This window comes from Fusarium solani (assembly GCF_023522795.1).
Source record: "Fusarium solani strain SB1 chromosome Unknown bctg00000010, whole genome shotgun sequence".
Lineage (NCBI taxonomy): Eukaryota > Fungi > Ascomycota > Sordariomycetes > Hypocreales > Nectriaceae > Fusarium > Fusarium solani.
This window is the reverse complement of record NW_027072147.1, coordinates 1,065,488-1,087,348: the sequence shown is the minus strand read 5'-3', so window position 1 is coordinate 1,087,348 and position 21,861 is coordinate 1,065,488. Positions and strand designations below refer to the sequence as shown.

At 50.5% G+C, this 21,861-nt stretch overlaps 10 protein-coding genes across 10 annotated transcripts; 5 read left to right on the top strand and 5 right to left on the bottom strand.

Annotated features, from left to right (window-relative positions):
• Positions 1-81: 81 nt before the first annotated feature.
• On the bottom strand, positions 82-1,488 carry MRS44_014419 (uncharacterized protein; the record flags this gene model as incomplete). The annotated part of the gene is made up of 1 exon (XM_046284772.2): positions 82-1,488. One exon carries the CDS (start codon positions 1,486-1,488, stop codon positions 82-84), a length of 1,407 nt encoding a protein of 468 aa, XP_046127454.2.
• A 2,442-nt stretch (positions 1,489-3,930) lies between these two features.
• On the bottom strand, positions 3,931-5,100 carry MRS44_014418 (uncharacterized protein; the record flags this gene model as incomplete). The annotated part of the gene is made up of 1 exon (XM_046277326.2): positions 3,931-5,100. The coding sequence occupies one exon, from the start codon at positions 5,098-5,100 to the stop codon at positions 3,931-3,933; it is 1,170 nt and encodes a 389-aa protein (XP_046127455.2).
• Positions 5,101-5,960: 860 nt separating this feature from the next.
• Positions 5,961-6,671, bottom strand: MRS44_014417 (uncharacterized protein; the record flags this gene model as incomplete). The annotated part of the gene is made up of 1 exon (XM_046284773.2): positions 5,961-6,671. One exon carries the CDS (start codon positions 6,669-6,671, stop codon positions 5,961-5,963), a length of 711 nt encoding a protein of 236 aa, XP_046127456.1.
• A 512-nt stretch (positions 6,672-7,183) lies between these two features.
• On the bottom strand, positions 7,184-9,500 carry MRS44_014416 (uncharacterized protein; the record flags this gene model as incomplete). The annotated part of the gene is made up of 5 exons (XM_065618401.1): positions 7,184-8,291; positions 8,339-8,502; positions 8,556-8,651; positions 8,700-9,330; positions 9,412-9,500. 5 exons carry the CDS (start codon positions 9,498-9,500, stop codon positions 7,184-7,186), a joined length of 2,088 nt encoding a protein of 695 aa, XP_065474473.1.
• A 1,050-nt stretch (positions 9,501-10,550) lies between these two features.
• MRS44_014415 (uncharacterized protein) lies at positions 10,551-11,447 on the top strand (the record flags this gene model as incomplete). The annotated part of the gene is made up of 1 exon (XM_046277327.2): positions 10,551-11,447. One exon carries the CDS (start codon positions 10,551-10,553, stop codon positions 11,445-11,447), a length of 897 nt encoding a protein of 298 aa, XP_046127458.2.
• A 1,993-nt stretch (positions 11,448-13,440) lies between these two features.
• MRS44_014414 (uncharacterized protein) lies at positions 13,441-14,901 on the top strand (the record flags this gene model as incomplete). Its single annotated transcript, XM_065618400.1, has 3 exons — positions 13,441-13,814; positions 13,867-14,647; positions 14,710-14,901. The coding sequence occupies 3 exons, from the start codon at positions 13,441-13,443 to the stop codon at positions 14,899-14,901; spliced, it is 1,347 nt and encodes a 448-aa protein (XP_065474472.1).
• A 2,218-nt stretch (positions 14,902-17,119) lies between these two features.
• MRS44_014413 (uncharacterized protein) lies at positions 17,120-19,498 on the top strand (the record flags this gene model as incomplete). The annotated part of the gene is made up of 6 exons (XM_065618399.1): positions 17,120-17,177; positions 17,243-17,451; positions 17,509-17,920; positions 17,967-18,419; positions 18,474-18,747; positions 19,195-19,498. The coding sequence occupies 6 exons, from the start codon at positions 17,120-17,122 to the stop codon at positions 19,496-19,498; spliced, it is 1,710 nt and encodes a 569-aa protein (XP_065474471.1).
• Positions 19,499-19,534: 36 nt separating this feature from the next.
• On the bottom strand, positions 19,535-20,055 carry MRS44_014412 (uncharacterized protein; the record flags this gene model as incomplete). Its single annotated transcript, XM_065618398.1, has 2 exons — positions 19,535-19,927; positions 19,987-20,055. 2 exons carry the CDS (start codon positions 20,053-20,055, stop codon positions 19,535-19,537), a joined length of 462 nt encoding a protein of 153 aa, XP_065474470.1.
• Positions 20,056-20,111: 56 nt separating this feature from the next.
• Positions 20,112-20,960, top strand: MRS44_014411 (uncharacterized protein; the record flags this gene model as incomplete). Its single annotated transcript, XM_065618397.1, has 1 exon — positions 20,112-20,960. One exon carries the CDS (start codon positions 20,112-20,114, stop codon positions 20,958-20,960), a length of 849 nt encoding a protein of 282 aa, XP_065474469.1.
• A 150-nt stretch (positions 20,961-21,110) lies between these two features.
• MRS44_014410 (uncharacterized protein) lies at positions 21,111-21,731 on the top strand (the record flags this gene model as incomplete). Its single annotated transcript, XM_065618396.1, has 1 exon — positions 21,111-21,731. The coding sequence occupies one exon, from the start codon at positions 21,111-21,113 to the stop codon at positions 21,729-21,731; it is 621 nt and encodes a 206-aa protein (XP_065474468.1).
• Between the last annotated feature and the right edge of the window lie 130 nt (positions 21,732-21,861).

Here is a 21,861-nt window from a genome sequence, read left to right as displayed (position 1 = left end):
ATAATATACATATACCCGTGTTTACTCGCAAACAGATCAAAGGTAAAGAATCTCGATCAGTCTAGTTTGGAATCTCAGAGCCTAGACTTCAAACGGGCTCCAAAAGAGTCCCTCGGCATCCCACAGCTTCTTGACCTCTCTCAGCTCCGCCAGCCTCTCCTCATCAAACATCTCTTCCAGGTTTATCCCAAACCGCAAGTTATTTGGGAAGCTCCTTGGCACACTCTCTGGATCTCCTTTCCTGAGTTCAGCGACGGTATCATCCATAAACCCAGTGAGGGCAGCCATTGTCTCCTCCTTCTCGCAGATGGTCACAATCTGGGCGGAAATGTCCCTGTTCCGGCCCTCGACGAACTTGACAGAACCTGGATGTCCTTGACCAAGCTCTGTTGGCTTCGTGCTGTTAAGTGAAGAGAGGGCCAATGGGCTCTTTTGAGAATCAGGATACTTGGTCGTGACTGAAAGCCACAACTGGAAAGCGTTCTTGATGGCTTCGATGTTTGTCTTTTCCAGACGGCAAGATGCAATCGCCTTGTGCCCACCGTGTGTGTTGAGCGGATCAAGTTTATCGTTGATGTTTTCCATAGGAACAAAAAGCGTGTTCGCCATGACAGCCTTGCTGACCACGTCTTCCTGGAATAGCCGGGTGGCGTGCTTCTCAGCCTCTTCGGCAGGACCAAAGTATGAATATCCCAAGACGATGATGGGGGCTCCGGCTGCTGGTGTACCAGGTGGGCTGCGCATACCCAAAAGGGTGATGCTCGCAGCCGGGGGAGGACGCAGAAGATCCATGAATAACTGTGCAGCTGTGTCGATGGCTGAGACCGGAAAAATAAGCGAACGAGTCCAAACCTTGCCTTCCGCCATGTTGAGATCGGCGATAGGATAGGCAGATGTCTCGATGGACATGATGATCGAGAGGCCGTGTCCCGCTCCGCAGAGAGCATTGAAGAGGGTAAGCTCCTTTCCGGTTGATGAAGAGCTGACTTCGAGAATGTCACCTCCAGCAGTAACGACGCGGAATGAGACGACAATATCAGCCATCCATCCGTGGAGACCGTTCAAAGGAGTGTTGCCTCCCCCAATCACACATCCCACGACTCCCACAGCATTGGAGTTGGGAAGGGGAGTGTAATAGCCTTCCTTAGCCAAAGCCTTGGATAGCTCTCCAGTGACGACGCCACCACCGACTCGGACCGTTCCTTTCTCCTTGTTCAACTCGATGGTTTTGAACTCCTTCATGTCCAGGTACAGTGTCTGGGGGCTCACGGTAACAAAAGTGCCGTGGCCTCCACCGCTGGCGACGACAGTAAGGTTGTTGGCTTTGGCAACACGAAGAGCAGCCTGGACATCTTGCTCGGTCTTGGGCGTGAGGATCAAAGCAGGCCGCCCAATGTTCGTGTCAGACCAGCGCGATGGCCTTTCCACAGACGCGTCCGAGTTGATGAGGTGTTTGACAGAGTCAAGTCCCGTAAGTGAGGTTGCCATATTTGCAAAGGATAGCGTCATACAAGGAGTTGGGATGAAAGAATGGTAGGAAGCGCTCAAATTTCTTGGCAGAGAAGAGAAAATTGGTAATTATATGGACTCTGACGGGCCGTGGTTCAGCGCCTAAAATCTGACGTCAGGTTGTTGAGGTTGCAACGCAGACAAGATCGCTTACTAGGTCTTTGTCAACCATCATCATCTTTCTATTTATATGCCTCAAGATCGACAACTTGTCAAGAGTCTCTTCAGTTCTGCACCGTTTCTCATCTCGTCGCCATCCCGATATTCAGGAAATCGATCAGCATCGATCGTCCTCCTCCGCATGTTAGGGGACCATGAACAACCCCTACGCCATCGGTTGCTTTTGGGCCAATAATCAAGAAACAGCTGCTACAAATCGAACGGCAGGACGGGTATTGCTTCTGCTTGATGAACTCACTTGATGGGAGGTCGTTGGATGGTGTTCGTATGGCGTTTCGAATCTGATTTTGTGATACACATTGTTCAAGCCAAGGCTTAGTGGTATAGAATAAATCGCAGGAAACAGAGAAAACGCTCAATTTACATTTGTGAGCTTGAAACTGAAGGCTGTAGCTTGGAGTAGTGTTGAGTTGGTGGGTACGTTTAAGCATCTCAATGAAATGGTCGAAGGCTCTGGGACCGCTTTAGGGTTTGAATCATTCGAAGGTCTTTGGAAAGAAGACGGCAAAATCTTTTCCTTCGGCGGCTTTATTAGTTGATTGCAAGGCTATTTCGCGGAGGACGGGTAGTGTCGTCGTAGAGAGTACCCATTCACATATCTAGAGAACAGAGATAATAGAGATAGTTCTAGATATAGTAGTAACGAACATGGCAGTAAGACCAACACGAAAGACAATAAAGTAACTCCAATCGGTCATGATACCGGAAGGTGTGGGGATATGTGCCATCTCGGCGGCCGGCCGAAGCGTCTGGGTATCCGTGGACGAGACAGTGAGGGTTATAGATCGAGTGAGGAGATACTCAATACTGGGCATACTCTTGTTGGCCTCTTACTGAACTTAAGTCGCCAGCCGCTCTGGGACAGAGTCGCAGGCATTGTCTCTATTCCCGTTCATTCTGTTGGCTTATTGACTCGACTTCCCATCATCTCAAGCGGTTGTTTGTTGAAGCTGTCAGAAGATCCCAGAGACGAATTGCGCCACAGAGGAGAGAAACGTGAGAGAGTATACTCGGCTTCTAATTACCTGTATTCTTTTGAAAGATTCGGACCCAACTCTAGAGTACCGCTCTAGTGGCTCACCCCCCTTCTTGCAGACCTAGAGGGTGGTCTAATTATTTGATTCCCATTGAACATTCATTGTCCCTACTGTTCCGAGAAAATAGTATTGGTGATATATATCGGCATAGCGAGCGGAACACGTGAAGAGTTCCCCAGATTTGCAAACCGACGCATGTGGTTTTGATATGCTGGGCGAAGGTCTCAATGACAACAGCATGTGCTGATAATCCTAGCATAGTAGGAAGGCTACCGTTGGGCTAGATATTTGTTAGTTCCTTTTGAATCCTCATATTAAATGAAAGCCCTGTTCTTAATACCGCTTTGTACGTTATCTCTGGTTGTCTGATTTTCGAAGCGACTGAACTTGACTACCTTTGACTGTGGCTCTCCACATTCCCAGGTACTACTGAGCCGCATTAATAATTAAGAGACATATAGCTGCCGCATCTGGATATGTCCTCTCGAGATCTAGTGTTAATAATGGCAGTTGAAAGGGGATGACTCCTTAAAGTTACCGCTAGGATCTGTGGTTGTAGACCAGGTTTGTTAATAAATAAACCCCATATATATATGCAAAACGGCTTTCCAGTTAACCCCTGTTTCAATGTTTGATGATTCTTGGAAAGCTCTCATGGTCGTTGGGCTTCCCGGAGACTTCCCTTTAAACTCAACCAAGAGACTTCGTGGCATACCTATCCCATTGTGTTAACATTGAGATATGATGCTATGAAGTGATGCTATGAAGTTTTGATATTGTGATCTTTGTTATAGTCGAAGCCCGGCCCTTGGTGGGATGACTGAGCGGATAGATACTGGCATACCTATCGTATATCACTAGATCTCATGGCTAGAGGTCTAGCGCTGTAGAAACCTTCTGGGTGGTACTATCAACCCGTTGGCTGCTCTGAGGACTCTAAAGTCCAAAGGATCTAGATATTACACAACCTGACGTTGATCAGCAATGAAGGAGTTCGACATACCTGACATAATTCCAGGGCACGATTAAACATCCACTGGATATGGCACATGTGTGTCGTGCCTAACAAGAGAAAAGAGATGTTCCAATTACGTTCCTCCTTACAAAAGATACTATATAAGTATACTTCAATGAAATCATTCTATCATAACTCATCATAATCCATATCCGTGTATTCCCAATCCTTTCGTTCACAACGATCTCACTAACGCCCATACCGTCTAACTATTTCCTGGAGCACATCCTCCAATACCAGCTTGCACAATGCCTCTTGCGCATTCTCCTCATCCTCATCATCCCCGAGCAACTTGCGGCTCTCCAGGAACCTGGAGACGCTACGCCGGCCCTTTTCCGCCCAGTAATCTCGAGCCATGGAAACAGCTTTTCCACATCCTTTATCTAGGTACGGAGAAGGAGAACGGTCCGAGGTGGGAAACACGGTGGCATAGATGCGTCTCCAGCGCTTTGCCTCACCGAGATAGACCCTGTCTCGTCGCTTTAATTTGGACTTTTGGTAAAAGTTGATGCCGTCGATAGGCTGTAGGTCGCGAAGCTCACACTTCCTCTCCAAGATGTGAGAGTCCCTGCTGGACAGACTATCAAAGGTCCGGGAGCAGATAGGACAGTATGGTGGCTTCATGTGGTTGTGCCAAATATGGCGGATAACGTCTTCGTTGGACTGCAGGTCGTGGTGAAGCAAGCAGTCCTGATATTTGGCCGGGTTGGCAACGTAAAGCGGGCAGGCCAGGTGAAAGTACCCAGTCGGGGGGTCGACAACTACGAACCCGTCGTCGCTGTCTTCACCCTCCTGCCAGTGTGATGTCCGGAGTCGTTTCCGGGGAGGCAACCTGTCGTCAGGTGGCGAAACGTATCGAGTGGTTTTCATCCAGCGTTCCAGAGAATCTAGGATGGACTGTACCAGTTCCAGTCTGATATCATGGAACCGATGGTTTTGGGGCAAAACGTATGCAGTGACAGCGCCTCGCCAGCCATGCTTGCCCTCGCATGAGCTGTCATCTGAGTCGCTGTCACTGAATGAGGAACTGCTGTCCAGTTCGTCGTCGGAACTGGACCAGTCCGAGCTTTGGAAACGTTGATTCCGGGCAGGGGTCCTGGGTTGTCCGGACCGCTCCCGTTTGATGCCAGCTGAGTTGGCAGGTGGCGAGGTTTGAGATGATTCGCGTGGAGGACCCGATACAGGTCTGTATGGAATCTGGTAGATGGCAGACGTTGGTTGGTCGTCAGGTTCGTTCTTTGGAGTTCGCGGTTGGCCAGGGGAGCCGTTCCCCGGCAGGACAGAATCCGCCGGGCCATGATGTTTAGATGAAGCTACTGCAGGGGCTTCCTGGGAGGAAAAGTACAAGTAGAGAGCCATGCAATTTTCTGAGCGGTTCGGGCCGAGTTAACGTCCAGTAGTCTGTATTTGAAGTTTTCGAGTGCGCAATTGCGCACAGGAGAATTCGCACACCACAGCTGTGCGTTCAGAGGTTGGCCAACCACGGCGCCTGTGAAGTCAATACTAGCCAATCATGTCGCGCTATCCCGCGCTACCCCTGTCAGCCGATCCTTATTGTTGCAGGTGTGAGGTTCAGTCATCTCGCGATTCAACGCCTCCTTAGGCTTGAAATGAGGCTCAGTGGTCTGTTTGAAGGTGCACTGCACTATAAAGAAGGGTAGAGCCGTGAACTTTCTGCACGGCATCCGCGCGGTTCTACCAGCCACAGCTGTGTGGGTGTGTGACAATATCGTCAGTTTCCCCACGGCTGTGACTCTCCCCAGATATGGAGATTGTCATTCCCGGTTCATGACCAGATGACTTGCATCGGCAGTGCCCGACACTTTACGGCATTGGGGGCCAGGCTTCCATCATGTGACCCTTTACGAGTGCACGACTCACGCCGAGTGACCAAGGCCAAAGGAGACTAGGCATGTAGGACTTTCGGCGTACGTGAGAAACGACTTTGGTCTGTACAGTTTATTTAAAGTCAGCCTGGGCCTGCCAACCAATTTGCAAGTTGAAGGATAGGCCCCCAAATGGAAAAGACGGCTAGTTGCCCGGGCAGATAATAATGGTTGTTCAGCTCTCGGTCAGGGGGGTCAGGCAGAAATGCAACACCACAGCTGCGCGCATACACGGCTTATCTGAGACTAGTTTCAAAATAACAAAGCCACAACTGATGATGAGTCGCCCTCCTGAACTGGGTCACAATAGGGTGACCTTTCCATCACTGGCTCTCAGTGCTCAGACTTGCGGCCGCCAAGGGGAAAGGAAAAATCAGGCGCGTCGAGTTGCTCAATCTCCAACACCTCCTTGATGCCCTGCAGCTTCCCGAGTGCTTTGCCGTGCTTGTACAGAGCAGGGTACACAGTTTCAACGTCGACCTCGAGCTCAAGTATCCATCGGTAAAAGATGTACAAGGTAAAGTCAACCACCGTCAAAGCATTACCGACTGCAAACTCTTCGCCTTGAAGTTGGTTGTCGATTCTGGCATACGCTTCGTCAAGGACTTCCCTGCCCTTAGCACGGATACCATCGAAAGTAGCAGGATCATTGCTGAAACGTCCAGGTCTTCTCATCATGCCGTAGGCGCGACCGTGCACAGTTCCTGAAAGCCAAGCGAGCCACTCGGTGACTCTAGCCTTGTCAAGAGCTGTGACACCTAAAAGGTTCTCGTCGGGAACGAGAGAGGAGATGTAGCCCACCACGGCGGGCAGTTCGGTGATGACCTCGTCGTCGACGACAAGTGCAGGCACATAGCCCATGTGGTGAACTTTCCGGTACTCAGCATTTGTGAAGCTTCCATCTGCTGCCTCGAATCCATCAGGACCACTTCGCATTCGAATGGCTGTGAAGGGAATCTTGTAATGGAGGAGAAGAGCGTGAGGGATGAGGGCACAAGACCCGTTGAATCGATAAAGGGTGAGTTTGGGGATGTTGGCGGTCATGTTTATGAATCAACTGTATAGTGGATTGGGTGTACTCAGCTGTGCATGGCTTGGTTCTGCATGAGACACAGCTTCTTATACGTGTCCTCTCAGCCCTTGGTGATGTCGTGTTCTCAACGTCATTCGCGCCCTTGGTCGGATAGATTCATGTATCGCTGACAAATGACTTGGATTGTGTCACGAAATACCAAGGCCTTAGGCAGCGGTACATTGAACCGAATGCGGCACAATGGAATTCACGACCATAGCGCGAGAAATGGGTCTTGGCATCTGACGTTGATATACTACACCTTGGACCACTTATCATAACCGAAATAGAAGGTGAGATATTCTGAGGTATTGTCACCGGGAACCTCTTGATATAAAAAACCCTGACTTTTCTCAGACAATTGGTGCTGGGTGCAATGGCAAAGAGCCTGGCTTTCATTGCAACATTGGCATCAAACACAATACCACAAAACACCACAAAAACATCAGCAAACTTGCTTAAAGGGGTATCAATTCATATTTAATCAACTAGCCGCAGCTACGGGTTGCAAAATCGGAGCCACATCATCACTCAACTCCCACCTCCTACTCCCTTGAGGAAGCAGAGCATTGAACCTAGCCATCCACCCTTCAGCAACGCATCTACAGAGCGGTATACTGTGCAGTGCCGCCGTACCACCGGACTGTATCCAGTTCTCCAGCTGAGCCGTGCTCTGCAGATTCGTCGGGTCCACGCCGACGTTTATGTGGCTCAGGCTCGGGACGCAGTTGCAGGCATGCTCTGAGAAGATGAGCCACGCCCAGACTACGAGCGCGCTCATCGAGATTGTGAGGTATGCGACGGGGTCTATCGATTGTGTTTGAGGCTCGTTTGTTTGAATGTCAGCTTCGCATCCGCGTAGGACGCTGAGGGCGTGGAGGAGGGCGCGTCTGCTCTCGGAAGTCGTTGCCCACGCGTTGAGTTGAGCTTGATGTTTTTGAATTCGTAATGACTTGGAAGAATCTTCGCTAGATGCTTGAGCAGAGAACCTCGCAACTGTGTTCATGATCCGGATGTCGGAATAGAGCTGCATCCCTTGAAGGTGATACGTCATCATGCAGTCCGAGACGAGGCATTTGATATGGTTCATCGCCGCCACTTTGGCTCGTTGTGGTTCCTCTTCGTATTTCCCGACGTAGGCAAAGAAGGGAAACTCTTCGATCTGGTCAGTGTGGAAGCATTGTGTGCACTGATGAGAGATGCGCTCCAGGTCTGCTTTCCATGTCTCAAGTTGCCAAGCGAGCGAGGTGAGTGAATTCGGTATAGGCCTTCCAGCTTCGGTGGTTCGTCGCGCGATCTGAGTATGGTTCCATATTCCAGGAAGCAGCCCACATAAAGCGAGGTGAACGTCTTCGAGAAGCACGAGGGACTTTGCGGGCGAGTTTGGATTGCTGATGACTTCGGAGAGCTTGAATCCCACTCGATCAGTGGGTTCCTGTGAGAGCCGTCTAAAAAAGACGTTCAAGCCGTATGCGTTCCATAGAGAAAAGGTCGAAGGCATTGTGGCGTCAATTTCTTCCCGGTTGAGGGCTGCGGGCTGGCCGCGGGCTATTGAAAGATATACGTCGATTTTGTATAAAGCAACGATGAGTCTAAAGAGTCAATAAATGGTCCTTAGAGTTGAAGAAGGGATACTCACCTCTTCCATCGTTCACGGATTGTTTGTAACCATGGGATGAAAGTGCCTGGGAAGTGAACTCGCTGCTCATATGCTGCACTTTCACAGACAAAGAACTCCATCTCTCTCATGTAAACGACGAGCATTCCTCGTAATAATGTTGCCCTTGCAACCAACTTTTCGCTCTGTAGCACTCGTTTAGTTTCTGACATCTCCGGGGACCAGGTACTGCACTAACCCCGTAGTAGAAGGCAAAAATTATGTTGAGAATAATTCCCTGGAATACGTCCATCGGCCAAGGTTCTTGCAAGTTATGTCGAGGTCTAGGATTTGCCTGGGGTTGTTAGACACTGATGCTTCCTCCAGGGATAGCACAACTTACGATCCACTCAAAGAAGCGCTCCATCAAGACCTCGTGCAGTCTCAGCACAGACTCGGCCATTCCATCAGGGTTCTTTAACCATGAACTTATCATGACAACAGAGACCGACACAACAAGTGCATGGTCCATGGGAAAGAATGAGGGCGCGTGGAGTATCGGCCAAGAATCGTGGAATCGTTCAAAGAACTCTTTCGAACTCGCCTCCATCCAATCCTTGTCGGCGCTAGACATGCGGGTACTACCGTCGATAGAGATTTCCCGAGAGGCCAGCTCACCAGCAATTCTCTTTAGTCCGGCTGTCACTTCATCTTCTTTTGGACTTGATTGCAGTGTTGTTCTCATGTTGGCAGCAGCCGATGCAAAAGCCTCTCGGAATCCGATAGCTGCTGCCGGAGAAGGAGAAGTCGGCGAATTCGAAGGCGAGGCATTGCTTTTGGATGTCTTGCCGTCGCTGCTGCTTTTTGATACAAGCTTGTATGTGCAGCTGATGCCTCTCTTGGCACAGAGTGTGCACTGAATACCTCCATCGCACTTTGTCTTGTTCGCATGGCAGGCATCGCAAGCTCGACCCCGGCGAGGATCTGGAGCCGCCGGCATGTCATGGCGTGTCAGGTGACGACGGAGCAGGTCACTTAGAGTAAGTCAGCACAAGAAAGGAACCCGGGGCGGGCAAAGAGTTAACTGACTTGCGTGTAAACGACCGTTGACATACGGAGCAGACAAAGTTCCGTTCTCCGTGGGTGGCTTGATGCCGTCGAAGATGCTCCTTCCTGATAAAGCCTTTTCCACAGTGGCAGACATGGCGAGTGGGAGGTTGCTCGGCTGATGATCTGGTGAAAATGTGTCAGATCGGACGTGTGTAGGATTGTTGACATCGGAGATCCCACATCCAGAGATGTCATGATGGGAAGATGGACTCACCTATTTTCAGAGTATAACTCCTGGGTGCTCCCCTGAGAAACATCCACAGCGGATGCCATACTGAGCGAGGTGAATGCCAGTTGACTGACCCGAGTGGGATTGATCAATCAAATCACGCAAGAATGGGATACGTAGAGGTCCGCAGGCGAGGAGACCCAAAAGCTATGTAATACAAAAAAGAGGATCGAATGTAAAGGGCCTCTGGCGAGTTTATCCCACACCGAGACGCGCAAACTTGGTGGTATCCCGACTTGGTAATCCTGTCGGTGGGAGAGCGGGATGACCGGGATTCGAGTGGGATGAGTGGGATCGGCGACCTCGGGCGTCATTCTGTGGGATGGGATAATATGGGGAACGGAAGCCACACGACGCTATTGGATGTGATTCGTTGTCGGGCTCTCCGTTGCCCCAGTCACTGAATTGTCATCCCGCTCGGCGATCCCACTCGGTATCCCACTTCGACTGGGATCGGTCTCAGTCTCGGGGCCGGAACCAAAACACGGAGTCACGACGGGATGATCTGGATCGCGGACTTGAAGCAGGTGCGGTTCATGCCTCGAACCTGTTCTAGCCGATTCAGGCTCGCGTGAGGCGTTGATCTGATCGGTCAATCTTGCCCAGTCCGTCCATCTGGAGTAATTCTCCTGCTATTCGTAATGGATGTCTAAAGTTCAACCCATACCCTAGACGGTTTGTCAAACCTTGGGTAATGTGCCAATGGACGAAAATGGTGTCAACTCACACTATCACCTCATGACAAAGCATGTCCATGACGCCGTCGAAGTGCAGATTGAGCATATCAACGATAGATATATAACAAGAGACGAGATGCCTTCATTGAAAGATTCTTTTGATCATCATCAACCAGCTCAATACCCAATCCGACATCCATTCACCCCACAACCTTAAACACACCCACACATACAAACCATGTCTGCCATCAAGACTGTCGCCATCGCCGGAGCCTCTGGCGATCTCGGCTCCCACGTTTTCAAGAAGTTTGTCGCTAGCGACTTCACCATCCGAGTCCTTAAGCGCGCCGGCTCCGAGTCCACCTTTCCCGAGGGTACCGATGTCGTCGAGGTGGACTACTCGTCCCTTGAGTCCCTCACTGCCGCCCTGAAGGGCCAGGATGCCGTCGTCTCGACCCTCACAACCCTTGCCGCCGGTGCACAGGAGACCCTTGTCGATGCTGCCGTAGCTGCTGGCGTCAAGCGCTTCATCCCCTCCGAGTTTGGTTCCAACCTCGATATTCCCAGCGTTCGGGCGCTTCCTCTCTTTGGCGCCAAGGTTGCTATTCAGGAGAAGCTCAAGGCCCTTGCCAAGGAGGGCAAGATCTCATATACTTTCGTGTACAACTCGGTCTTCCTCGACTGGGGTCTGGCCCACAACTTCTTTGTCGACTTTTCCAAGGCTGAGGCCACTCTTATCGACGGTGGCAACGCCGAGTTCAGCACCACCACCCTCTCCAGCGTCGCAGATGCCGTCGTCGGCGTCGTGAGCCACCCCGAAGAGACCAAGAACCGCGTCGTCTACATCCAAGACGCCGTCCTCACCCAGAAGAAGGTCCTCGAGCTCGCCCAGAAGGCCAACCCCGACAAGACTTGGACCGTCAAGGAGGCTGTCCTCGAGGATCTCATTAACACTGCCAACGAGCGACTCGCCAAGGGTCTTCTCGACTGGGAGACCTTTGGCGCTTACCTTTACCGCGCCATCTACGACCCCGCCAGTGTGCCCAAGTTCCCCAAGCTGGACAACGAGCTGCTCGGTCTCAAGGGAAAGACTGATGAGGAGGTTTATGAGCTTATCAAGGCTGCGGCTCAGTAAAAGTGTTTACTTAATTAGCGCTATAGGGTATTAGCATGATGATTATGAATAGTTAAATTTCTCACCATTTGTGCTCCTTCTTCCGACGTGATGAGTTCTGAACGGTCTCTGGTCTTTTAGCATTCGTGAAACCCCGTAAAGACTCAGACCTTGTAGGTGTCTTTGCCCAGACAATGTAAATGATAGAAATGAAGGTTCCTCTGAGGGTTCGGGCAAGACATGTGGACGGACTTTACGGATAAAAGAACCAACACCTGGTTCGACGAGAATTTGCACAGGCCTACAAAGACAACCCCGAACGCTCAATTTTCCGGACACTAACAGCCGGATTTAACGGAGTCAATGCACGATCATGCACGGCCAGTTGCCTGGTAATGCTAGTCGCGTCGAGGCTTTTCGTCGAGACTATAGTGGACCTCTGGATCTGCGCTTGGTTGTTAACTATCCACTCACTCGTATTGAATAGTCGTATTCGAAATAACGGCCTAGATATTGCAAGAAGACGGCAATGACAAGCTTAGGAAATGATCTAGAGCTATTTCTCTGGTGAGTGTAGAACCGCCGTGTAGATCATTGAAACAAAACTCAAGAGTTTCAGGACATACACGAAGTGCTGCTGACAGCGTGTGACACTTGTTTAGATGCCTTGCAATATGCAGTCAGGTTAGAGATTTGGGCTAAGATCTGGGGCAAATCTCTACCCCTGCCCAGCGGAATCATCAGATCGGATCTGGTCTTTACTTTACACTGCAAGGATGAGATGTGCTGCTGGTTATTTTCGGCCTCGGACCCGATCACGAATGACTAGCGAGATTCACTCATTTTCTTTTTCGTGACTGATTGCGCGATTGCGTCTCTAAACGCTGTAACCGGCTGTATACAGACAATTGCGTGGGTCTTCAAGCCTCCTGGTCGGCACCAAGAGGGCTCGATGCATCACAAGATGGCGAAGAAATCCTGGATAACCGATAGTCTAGACAGGGCTTACAAATAGGACGAGATAATTACCCACAACTCCTCTGGCAAGCGAACTTCAGAGGCTGCTGTTCCTCTGAATCCTGAATGGCGTCATCTACATAGGGGTGTTGCACCATCGACATCCCACAAACACCTCAGTCCTTATACCCGAACCTTTCCGCCTAGGCAGGATATGCGAATGGAGAACCCCGCAAAAGCATGGTTGAGTTGTCGATGTGCGATCCTTGCCGGGATTGTCATGCTCTCGCGGGGTGAAATGCCGGCGTACATGTCCCGGCATCGCAGGGTGAACTCGAGGTTCTTGGCTCAGTCCGTGTTAACTCCGGTGCAGATAGGAGTCATGCTGAAGCTGACGAGATGCTTCCTGATGAATCAGATGCGTGCTTTAGTGTTGGTCGCTCCTAGATTGATACCCCGTCTGATGGAACCGGCAATGACCGGCCAAGCCTCAAACGGCAACTAAGAAGCATTAAGAAAAGATTCTCCCCAATCAACATCTTCAAGACCTCCATTGACAATTCCTAAGCGAGTTGATGAAGGGAAGGCTAAACCCAAAGTGAGCGGACATCCTGGGGGTTGAGTGATTGATAGGCGAAATAACACCATCGCCTCGTGTGGAGACGCCTCGATCTCAGCCCGACACCGGCAGACGACAACCCAAGTCACGTCATCTAGAAAATGCGGGCATGGGATAAGCATCTCAGGCTTGATTCGACAAGAGTCGCCATGACGCCATCCGCCGCGTGGGAGCGCTAACCGATGCTCGTCGCCGAATTCGACGGTTGGAACAAAATGCGCCCTCTTCCCACCCTCGGTTGTTGGAGGGTGAGGGATTGTACTTCTTACGTGTTTGCTCCGAGTCAGAGGCGGGCTTGCTTTTTGTTGTAGATCATTGAAAAGGGCGTTACCCCTGGTTTTAGACGTTGTCTTTTTTCAAGAGTCGATTCGATAATTTCGGCTTATACAACAACTACTCGATCGCCCTGACTTGGACCAAGCAAACGATTCGCCCACAATGAGCACGAGTACCTTTGTCACCCTCACACCCGAGCCTGTTCTCGAGGCCAAGTTCCCTCACTTGCAAATACAAGAGACCACACAGAAGGAGGAGCAACAGCCCGCCTCTCAGACTGCCCAGCCATCACCTGCAGCCCAACCTCAGCCAACACAACCTTCCGACCAATCGACGGACTCATCAGCGCCATCCCAAATACCCGAGACAACAAACGAACACACCATACCCCCCGCCCAGACAGTCCTATTACTACACGGTGTGAGACAACAATACGAAGTGACTCATGGCTACGCTATTCCCGATACCAAGCACGATCATGAGCTATTGGTGCGCACCAACACTATTGGCCTGAACCCTATTGACTGGAAGTCGCCGTGAGTAAATGAACTGAATGAGATTTTAAGGCAAGTCTAACCGGTCTCTCAGGGACTATGGCTTTGGTATCCCCGAGCTCCCCTATATCTCTGGCCGCGAAGCATCAGGCACAGTCGTCCGCGCTCCACTAGGCCCCTCCAGAGTCAAGGCCAACGACAAGGTCATTGTCATCTCCACCGACTACCGAGACCTTCGAAAAGCCACCTACCAGCAGTACGTCGTGGCATCCGACTTTAACGTTGTGAGGATTCCAAAGGAAATCACCGTCAACCAGGGAGCAACCCTAGGAGTCGCCTATGTCGCCGCGGCACTATCGTTGGGCGTGTGTCTCGGCGTTGATTTTACCAGTGTTCATGACGGACCTAATATCCTCAACCTTGTTCGGGAGGTTCCTGAGGAGTCACTTCCACAGGATATCAGAGGAGAGTGCCTGAATGGCATCCTTCCCGGTGAGGGGGCTAAGCCTGGAGATTGGATCGCCATCTGGGGCGGTTCATCAACCTCAGCCGTAATCGCCGCCCAGCTTGCCCGTCTTGTCGGTCTTCGAGTGGCTCTGGTCGTCGACAACGCCAAGCACGGTGTGCGTATCTCCGAGAACCCCGTCCTCCGCCCAGATCTCCTTGTCGACAGCCACGACCCCGAGCGAGCTGTCGCCATTCTACGTGCCAACACCAAGGGCAAGCTGCGTTTCGGTATCGACACCCGAGGAAAGGATACAGCCGAGATTCTTCTGCGTGCATTGGGACCGAGGAGCTCCACCGCAAGACTCCTCCGGTCAACTCGCCCCCGAGCACGCCACCCTCTGAGCCGACAGTCCCCGCTCATATCGTGGGTATGAGCGGACTGCCCAAGCAAGCGTCTGCGGGTGTGATATTCCACACCATGCCGGTAAAGCTGTACCATGAGGTGCCCGAGGTTGGAGAGGCCCTGTCGAGCTGGCTGGAGAGGCTGCTCGCTACCCGCGCTCTTGTACCTCCTAGAATCATTGACGTTGAAGATGGATTGCATAACGTCAACAAGGGCTTGGATAGGATGAGGAAAGGAGAGATCAGCGGAGGCAAGTTGCTGGTTGATATTGGCGTATAAGAAAGCCGTGATAGATAAAAGTACAATAAACTCAAATCAAATACTTCAAGTTGCGACCCAAGCTTTGACATTGACTTGAAATTTAATGATATTGAGAAGAGAATGGGACTCTATATTCGTCTCTCATCTCAACAAGATATTAGATGCTTCTATTTCAAACCCAACCCTTGGGCTCTGTTCCTTAATCTGCGCTCTCTTCATACCTGGTGAAGGAGATTTTTTTCTAAAAACTCTTCATCACCTTTAGAGAATCTCGGCTAGGTGTGCTTGCCATTATTCACGATGGCGTTAGTGTTTAACTCTTCAATTGCGGCTTTTTTCATCACAACGCCATTGGGTCGGGTGGCAAATGCATGGGTCTAGAGAACCCCGAGACACCAATCAAGATACTATCATTAATCTAAATATAACTATACTATTGATGTTTGTAAAGAATGAGGATAGAACCTTCTAGCTTGGGGGTGGTACTTGTTACAGGTGAGGATTGTTCGGTACGTCCTTAGAAAAAAGCTCCCAAAACCACCGAGGATCTAGTTTCAGTTTTGGTGTTTGTAAGGACGGGCGTTATGATTTTTGTACACAGCGGTTATCCAAGAACAGGAAAACTCAGAAGATACAATCATTCAGACTTTCTTGAGACTTTGCTCGGCTATGGCAGGCTCGGATGCTACTGATGTGCTTTCTATCCCAAGGCTCCCAGTTAAGATGTTCCCATGTCTTCACCCCAGTAACACGCTCGAAATGACAAGAGTCAAACCCTGGGCACATCCTGTACAACTGGGACCAGCTACTGGGACTTAATCAGCCTTAAAGAGGCTAGCCTGCTCTGCACAAAGTGGAAAACTGTCTACTGCTCCCGACCTTGACGTGCTCCGATGATTATGATGCTTCACGTTAAAAGAGGGCGTCAGCAAAAGTAACAAGACAAATAGGCGAATGTGCTCCAATGAGTTCCCTTGAGCGGAATACCCATTCTGTAGACGCACGTGCTTGTCAAACCTTTCGTCTCATTTCATTAGCCCAAGGAATCCAACCAGGCTTGAAGCCGCAGCTAGGGGGCCTCAATTGGCGTGATGTACCCTTCCCAGGCCAATGATTATTAATATCCTTGATGAGTAAAATATTACATCTACGTGGGGTATTAGAAGTTTATTGGACGTAAACTCTTTCTGGCCCATGATGTTGGCTTGGCTGGCTTGGCCTCCTCGATCATACCATCTCTGCAGACGCGGCAAGGCGAAGAGATAGATGAAAGCAGCAAACGGAGATAGAAGCCAAGGTCACGAGGGTCAGGAGCGGGGAAGTTTAAGGCAGGCTCTGGCATTTTGACAGAGGGTTACATGACTGCAAGCCTCGTCATAATGATAGGTGCTAGAGAATGATTACTGTGTCATGTGGCCTTGGTCTACCATGATGCCACTATTCTTGTGAGATCTGGTTTTGTGGTCCTTTTGCTGGCTCTCCGAGGGGAAAAGCGGAAAGATGAGTGATCGGATCGAGGAGTGTTGTAGTCGTATCCAGCGAGATTATTGTACATGAACAAACTCGCCGCATTGTATAATGCTTCCCTATCAATTAATTGTAGCCACTAGTGGTGCGCGCCTTGACTACCTATCGAATAATCGCTATTCAAACCTTCCGTCTCTAGAACGATTCCATTTGCGAAAGAATCTGGCAGCTGCTTTCGGTCTCTTGTTCCCACGAACTATGGCTACGTATACGGGAACCTCTCCGGTTCCCCGTCGTCTCCTAAAGCCTTCTGCACAAATTCTTCAGCTCTTCCTATCCGATTGGAGAGCTAGGTTCCCTGCAGTGTGTAAGTACCTTGCCAGAATTTCAGGCCGCCCGCCATATATGGTTGGGGGGCAAAAATGCAGAAGCAGTGTTTCTGGAGGGTAACCACGCAGGCAGTCAGCCAACAGCACACGGCAGCAATGCAGGTAGTCAGCTATGTAAGGTAGTAATATTGATATGTAAATGTCGCCTAATAGGGATGTCATGAACTTGTCTGACCATATGATGTGCGGTAGCCCAAGGGTCTCTCCCCTTCTCCTCTCCATTCTTATCTTTCGATATAAGCCCGCAATTGAGAACACAAAGAACTCGTCTAGGAAGACCACCGAGAATCTTCAGCTACTCAGCCACTTCCCATACAAGTGAGGAAATGAATACCCGGCGTAAACATGCACCCTCGCCAACTCGTCCGCCCACGCGCAGAATGGAAGCTACCACCAAGGGGGTAAGCAAAGAGTATGAGTTGGAGGAAGAAACCAAAGGTAACAGAGCAGAGTTCTTTACTTTTACAAGTCCTTCTGATGCTAATGTGGAACCACGAAACCAGATTTCAGAAATGGCCTCAGCACTTGGAGAATACACACGGCCTGGACCGGCCTGCCTGTGCACTTCAGAGCGTACCGGCTGCTTTTGGAGTATTTCAGACTTAATTCACCAAACGAGACACTTGAGGGTGACCTGTCAACCTTGGTATTTATCATTGAAGAGATGCTAGACAAGCTAGCAGTCAAAATGAAAGGAACGGCGAGGGATGGTGTAAGCCACTGGGGATGGTGATCGAGAGATTGAATTATTCTAATTCACTCGTGACAGCCAGGCGAGAGAAAAGTCCCTGTCAAGTGGACGAATCGAGACCATCGCTTCAATGGGTTGTCATATACACCACAGCCAATCTTGGTGAGTCGGGGCGGTATGCTAGAAATGAGACCGCGCATCGACAAAGACCAGCAAAAAGCCGTCATTTCCCGGTTCTCTCTGTATCTGGAGGAACTTGAGCGTCTCCTCGCGGTCAAATATGGGCCCCGGGCCGAGGACCTAGGGATTGCCAACCCATACATTGGCTCGGTAGACATGGTCGGCTGGTCTTTGGGGAAGCTAACAGATGAAGATGTGAAACCACAAGATCTCCATCAAGACCCAAACGCTGTTTCATCTGAAGCCCAGCTCGAGACCAGCGAATGCCGGCTCGAGTTCGTTCAAGAAGAAGATCTTGGAAGGTTTCGAGGTAAGCCACGACGACGTTGCCTGGACGGTTTTTTGATGGTTAATAGGTATTGCTCGTCTTTCAATGCGGTTTCAGGGACAAAGAACAGGCAAAGGGACGGGTTGGCTTGTTGACAGCAGGACCATCGCAACGGCTGGCCACTGCGTCTATGACCCAAACCTCGGCTTCCTCGAGTGGGTAAAAGTCACCTTCGGAAGCGAGACTGAAAATCCTATAGAGCTCCACGGAACACATGCTGTTGTTCACTGGTGCTACTACGTGGCGTTTTCAGGCAAAAGTGATCTTGGCTTCATCCGCTTGGAGTCAAGTGTAGTGGGTGTCTCTCCTCTGTCTTTTACCAGCACCCCATGGAAGTCGTCAACAGGAGGCGAGCTTACCGCTCGAGGCTACCCAAACGTGTCGGACCAACCGGAGAGGATGCGAGAGAGCAAATGTGAAGCCAAATACAATCTTCTCGACACCGACTGGTCTCTTGAGTATGAACTTGCCACAGATCGAGGTATGTGGCGTCTTCATAGACAGGCTTTATTTGATGTTAACGTTGAAATTGCAGGCAGTTCCGGCTGTCCCATCTTTGATCAAGATAGAAACGTGATTGGCACTCACTCGCGTGTCGATATCGCGAAAGGCAGTCACCGAAGGGGCAAACTCATTAACAAGGGTGTCATTATCGATGCACGGGACAACAACCCCGCCGCCTTTTGTGCCGTCCTGGACCATCTGGTCTCAAAGGACAAATTGGACGACCGAGATCCAAAGGGAAGATCGGACCCGAGATTTGTGGCCCGACCAATGAGTAATGGAGTCACGGGTTACACAGTTCATAGGTAGTTTTGACGGGGCACTGTACCTTGCTGATTACTTTCAAGTTTCTCCTATTCATGATTTCCTCGGGCGGCACACAGGGACTGACGTTTTAGATCAGATCTTTTGTGTATTTTGTCGGAAGCATTTACGGCTTTTCCCAAACAATTCATAATAGGAATATCTGGCAGATTTTCGGGCTACTTGCTGGGGGTGACTTTTTCTTCTCTCTTCTTTTTCTTTTTTGTTCTTTTTTGGAGAAACAGAATGACACTCGCGAAGGAATTTGGTTACGGTCGCTACCTCATGAGCCAAGCTGTTTTTACCCATTTTCTTCCGGTTTAGTTTATTAAACGCTGCGTGTTCGCCAACTTGACCTTTTTGACTGTGTGTGTGAACTTGGCGACCCTTCCAACAGAGTCACAATAACAAAGAACACCAACGTGACCTTGCTCTACACTTTGTACTAGTACTTATACTCTTTCACAGTCAGTTAAGGACTCGCATCTGCCCTTGAATTTATCTCAAAATCTCGTGCCCAAAGCTCAGGCTTCCCTTCAGCCTCCGATACATCTCTTCATGGTCTCCGCCCAACAGCATCACTTAGCTAGGAAAAACTGCAGCGGCTGGATCGTTGAAGGCATTGCATATAAGACATGGAAGAAAATCTATGATATATACCAACTCCCGTCTAACCCCACCTTTAACTCTAGGAGAATATTCTATGTCAAGTACGTAAAGGACCCGTCCAGTGACGCCTTCGCCGCCTTCTAATCTCCGACAACGCCGTAGAGTTGTTTATGTACAAGTTCATCCTCGATCCCGCTCCGCAGAAAGTGAGGCTGTTTCCGGGACACTTGAAATTGCAGTCGTCCATAGTGACATTCTTTCCGGGGTCGCGCCCGTGTTACCCTCCCAGTTAAGGGTGTCGCCGCACCAGCACTCTCGGCCATATTCGACACCGGCGTACTTAAACATCCAGCACTTCTCGAGGCAAACATCGATGGTCATGGCGTCGCCATCGTTAAGCATCTGTCGAGGAAGGATGCGGCCGTTGGATGGTTCGGAGATGCAGTTGTACATGGTAAAGTTCTTGTTGCCGGCCACGACGGTGGGAGTAGCTGCCTTTGTTGTTGTAGTGCTGCTTCTGGTGGTAAGAGTGGTGCTTGAAGTCGTAGTTGGTAGAGCAGCGTTTCGATAAAGCTGAAGCCTGTTACCAGCACCGCAGTACTGGGTCTTGTCTCCGGGACATGTGAACGAACAGTCCTTCTGGTTGTCGGCCTTGATACTACCCGAATTAAGGAAGTTTCCACAGTAGCACTCGCGTCCATATTCTGCTCCAAAGTAGCCGAAGCCATCACAGAAGGAGGCACAGTTGTCGAGCGTCATGTCGTCCTTGGCATACGCCTTCTGGCTGAGGGCTCGCATACTGGAGGCTTCGGTCCAACAACCCTGGAAGTCCCAGTTTCCGATCTTGTCAGAGATTTGCGGCCCCGTGGGGGTGGCCTTGGCACTGGAACTTGTGGTTGAGGAGGTTATTGTCGTGCTGCTGGTGGTCGATGCGGAGCTACTGGTCGTTGAGCTGGAGGAAGTTGGGCGCGATGTGGACGATGAGGTTGTCGAGGACGATGTGGAAGACGCTGCAGAGGATGCCGTGGATGAGGATGTTGAAGTCACACTCGATGAAGATGTACTCGAGGCCGTGGTTGAAGCGGATCGAGATGTTGTCGCAGAGGTTGAGCTAGATGAAGTTATGGATGATGAAAGGGAGGACGATGTAGTGGAGGATGTCGTAGAAGATGTAGTGGTGGAGCTATCCCTAGCACCAGCTGGATTCACTGTGACTTGTGATGTGGAGGAAGTTGCAGATGAGGATGTGGTGCTCGAAGACGAAGTGCTAGACGTTGTTGAAGACGTCGTAGTAGAGCCAGAACGAGAAGTGGTTGAGCTTGTGGTCGAAGAAGTAGTTGAGGATGAGGAAGTAGCTGAAGAGGTGGTAGATAATGAGCTAGAAGCTGTGGTGGACGTCGTCGATCGTGATGTCGTTGTGGAAGAGGATGTAGTCGAAGCAGAAGTAGTGGCCGTGCTTGATGTTGTGGAGGCACTTGACGTCGAGGAGCTTGAGGTCGTCAGAGAGCTTGATGCAGTCGTAGAGACACTTGAACTTGATGCGGTTGTGGTAGTGGATTGCGAAGTAGAAGTAGTGGTGCTGCTCAAACTGCTTGAACTACTCTGAGTGCTACTCGAGCTGCTCTGGATGCTGGCAGTACTACTTGAGGTACTTTGAATGCCTGATGTGCTGCTTGTGGTACTGCGAGAGGTCGATGTATTCGAAGAGCTGGTGCCGCTAGCAGTGCTGCTGCTACTAACGGTGTTGCTGGTAGCGATGCTGCTTGATGAAGTACTGCCTGATGAGGTGGTCGACATGCTGCTTAATACGCTGCTGCTTCCACCTCCTCCAGCAACATTGACGCTCACCGTACTTGAACTGCTGCTGGTTCCAGCGCTCGAGGTCGTCGAAGAGCTAGTAGTGCCGCTGGTCGTGGTACTGCTCGTCACAGCACTACTACTGGTGGCACTGCTCGATGTGGTAGTCGTCGCTCTTGTGATGCTGCTTGTAGATCCACTCGACGTGCTGCTCAATACTGTACTCGAGGTGGTGCTGCTACTGCTTAACACAGTAGAGCTACTGCTGCTAGTAGTACCACTTATCACAGTGCTACTACTGGCGGTGCTGCTCGTCGAGGCACTTGCCGTTGTAGAACTCGTGGTTGAAGTCGAGCTACTAGTTGTCAAGCTGCTGGTAGTTGAGCTTAAGACAACGCTCGAGATAGACGAGGTCGTTGAGAGCGAGGAGGAAGTTGAGGTTGAAGCGAGGCCGCTACTCATGGTGGAACTAGATGTAGACGATGAACTGCTCACGGGTGCATTAAACTGGTACACGTTCAGACGGTTGGGACCACCGCAAAACTCGGTTGTGTTACCTGATGCATGTCAGTATCTCTAATCAGTCAACGGGAACACGGGAACCAACCGTTGCAGAGCATGGCACACTCTCCGATGGGCGCAGGGACAGATCCAGCAGAGAAGTCGTTACCGCAGTAGCACTGGATATTGTTAGTACCTCTGTCAGCAAT